The 3282-nt window shown below is 40.5% G+C and overlaps 1 protein-coding gene across 3 annotated transcripts in view; it reads left to right on the top strand.

Annotated features, from left to right (window-relative positions):
• The window catches only part of FBXO25 (F-box protein 25), a 79455-nt gene that overhangs the window by 22790 nt on the left and 53383 nt on the right, over positions 1–3282 (top strand). For all 3 annotated transcript variants that reach the window (XM_019520625.1, XM_019520623.1, XM_019520624.1), the window contains exon 4: positions 1203–1252. In XM_019520625.1, the coding sequence (XP_019376170.1) occupies positions 1203–1252 (50 nt within the window). The remainder of the gene's footprint in view (positions 1–1202; positions 1253–3282) is intronic.

Here is a 3282-nt window from a genome sequence, read left to right as displayed (position 1 = left end):
TTGTCTCCTTCTGCACCCATAGGATCGTTCCCTTGAGGAACGACCACCCTTCCTGTCCCCTCCCCTTGCCCCTTTCCCCACGGACTTACCTGCTAGAGTGCGGGAGGGGAGGAAGCAAGCACTCACCCCTCTCTCAAATATTTTTTTTCCCCTCTGCCTATGCAGCACCTGCCCCAGCCCCACTCCCTCCCTCACTGTGCGGGCCTCAATCTGTCCCCCTTTTAAAAACAAGAAAAAAATATAAAAGGCTGAATATGTTGGCTAGTCAGGGATAAAATGGATCTGGAGAGCATAGAGTAGGCCTACAGGTGGAGGATACTATTGCTTAGAACCCTTTAGGAACAGAGGAAGAACACTGAACACTAGGGAGATATAGAAAGCTCCTGGTTGAGGGGACAGCACAGCAGAAAACAAGGGGCATTTGTACACATGCATGCACCACAGCAGCCGGCACTTTGAAAAGCATCCGGCGCTGTGGCAGTTACAGTTGTATAAGCAGCAAAATGCACATCAGTACTGAGAAAATGGCGGTGGTGGCGTTTGAACTAAAACACATTGGAGGCACTTTAGTTCAAAAGTGTACTGCCACCATTTTCCACCCGCTGATGCTCATTTTGCTGCTTATATAACTTCATGTGGGACAGTGCAGTTCACATCAGCTACTGTGCAGAGCAGACTTAATTATTCGAGTTTGCTCCAAAGCAGCAGATCTCTGGTGTGTCATGGGACAAAAAGGTATGTGTATAAATGCACATGAAGACCTAGAGTCTTCCTATACCTGCAGAGCATATGAACTGAATGAGGTGGGAGCCCTGTAGGGAAGGTGGCAATGATGCATGCATACAGGGATGCAATTTGGATTGTACCAGGAGCCCTAAAATTGGTATTCCCTTGCTTCTGAAAATTTGATTTCTCAAGCTAAAAATGTTTTTTTTTTTTTTTGTTTTTTGTTTTTTGTTTTTTTGTTGTTATTGAGTCTACTAGATAATTCACATAAGCATTTGTAAAGAAAAGTTTACCCCCAGCCTCCTCCCCCTGTTTCAAGCCTTTGTTAGCTGGCTTCAATCAAAACTTCTTTGATGCAGATAAGAATTTAACAAGTTAAATTTTATCAGGAGTGATCATTTGCTTAACTTTGTCTTTAATAAATATAGTCAATTGATGAAAGTTAAAACAGTTATTTGAATTTGATTTTGTTTTAGGTTTTTATCGTGAAAAATGGATTTATGTTCATAAAGAGAGCACCAGAGAAGTAAGTGTCCTATGCCATGCATCTAGTCCTGCAGGTCTTATATATACTTGAACACTACACATAATAAGTAGTACATTGAGGGCTTTGTTTTCACTGCCTGCTAATTGCGTCTTAGTCCTGGCTTTCCATCTCTAACAAGATGCACACCACAAAGCAAGGAAGTCCATGATCTGAGCCTATGGGCAGGCTACAATATGGCTTTTAATGCATGTTATACAGATTTAATGCAGTAAACATGCTGTCATGAGTAGCTGTTGCTGCATAAGGTCACTGGACAGCCATGTTTCTCTGTTACCTTTCTATATACTTGTCCTACATGTGCCCTGACCTCTTATTGGAGGTCTGTTTTTGTATCCATTTGTTCAATGCCCATAGTCCTGCTTTGATTGCAGTTTGTGCAGCTTTATCTGGCTCCAGTATTTGAAGCAGCAGAACAGTTGTCTGAAGAACGTGTGTATTTGTATGCAACCACGTGGCTGTAGATATATGCTAGAATCTTGTACAGCTGAAGCAAGAAAACTCTGATTATAAGGCTACAAAGAGGAACACTGAATTTGGTGAAAGCACATATAAGTAGCTTCTGGCTGATTGTGTGATTCTTGTATAATCTTCAAATCTCATCAATAAAGGTACAAGATAAATGGACTAAAACTGAGCTACTGGAATACCAAAAGTAGAACATTTTCTGATTTGTGCATGACATCTTGTCCCTTTGGGATCTCTGCTTGCATTTCTTCCTATTTCAGCAAGGTTTTATGTGTGAAGCTGAGAGAAGTATGGGACATATCTATGAAGATTCAGCCCTTCCCTCCCATTGAACACAGCCATTGAGGTTGGGGCAGGGAAGGTGGGTTGACTAGCCAGGGAAACCATCTCGATTCTGACAGAAACTCATCCTCTGACCTAGGTAAAGCACTGCGCAGTAATTTCCCGCACTGAAGAAGGAGTGAAAGGTTTGGCACCTTAGATTAGTATGACAGGAGCTACCACTTTTATTATAAAGAACTTATTATGAAATACCTGAGCAGATTCTTTACTCCAATCGTAGCTTCAACTTCTTTTGCTCCTGGAGACAGTTTCATTACGCTTGTCCACACTGATCCTATTCCCTTACTTTCCTTATTGTGCCACTCAATATGATGGACAAGTGAAGAGAAAACACATGCTGACACTTTGTGGATGAATACAGTAGGTTTTTAAAATAAAAAAGCATTTAATGTAAACAAAGTTAAGATTTGTGGTTATATTCCGACCAAACTGAATGCCTATGTCTAAAGGTGCTTGACCATACTTGACAACTTGCATTTTAAGATTTGTGTAGGGTCTGCTGCTTCAGAAATTGGTTTATTGCTCATCCCATCTTCATTTGTTTCTGGAAAGCAATAAAATAATTTTCATTTGGTATGAAATCAAAGACTGCCTATACATGTACTGCTCCACATTCTCACAGAATGCTCCAATGTGGCCTCACCCTCACATGTATACTCTCCTGCGCATTTAAAAATGGCTGCAGGGGCACTTTAAACTTCATCAAATGAGGTTTAGGTAAAGCAATCTGTGGCCATTTTTAATGCATGGGAGCTTAATACATGTGACAATGAGGCATTTTAGTTAGAGCAGCTCTCTGGGAGCCATTTTTTTAATTAAAAAAACCCCACCCACCCCCGAATATGTGTATAGGCAGCCTAAGTGTTCTCTAAGATTGCTTGGTAAAGCACAGTGATTTTGTTATCACTGTAATGTGCCTCATCTGATAATTTGTTAGGGTGGTCTCTGTGACAAGACACTGAGAGGTTTTTTTTTAATTATTATTTATTTATTTTTACTTAGCATGAAACAACAGTTCTTTTGCTAATCTCTTTATGTCCTGGTATCAGAAGCAGCACGACCTCTTGTAGCCTGAAAAAGAGGCAATATAATGACAGCTATTATTGTGTTTTCTAGCCTCCTTCCCCATCAAAAAGTGATATGGCTAGCTAGAATTATTCTATACTTCTTCTGAATTCTTAGTGAGAAGTTCTCAGCAGGAA

Source organism: Gavialis gangeticus, unplaced genomic scaffold, assembly GCF_001723915.1.
Source record: "Gavialis gangeticus isolate Ggan-Ray unplaced genomic scaffold, GavGan_comp1, whole genome shotgun sequence".
In the NCBI taxonomy this organism is placed as follows: domain Eukaryota; kingdom Metazoa; phylum Chordata; order Crocodylia; family Gavialidae; genus Gavialis; species Gavialis gangeticus.
The sequence above is the reverse complement of the archived record's forward strand: the minus strand, read 5'-3'. Positions and strand labels throughout refer to the sequence as shown.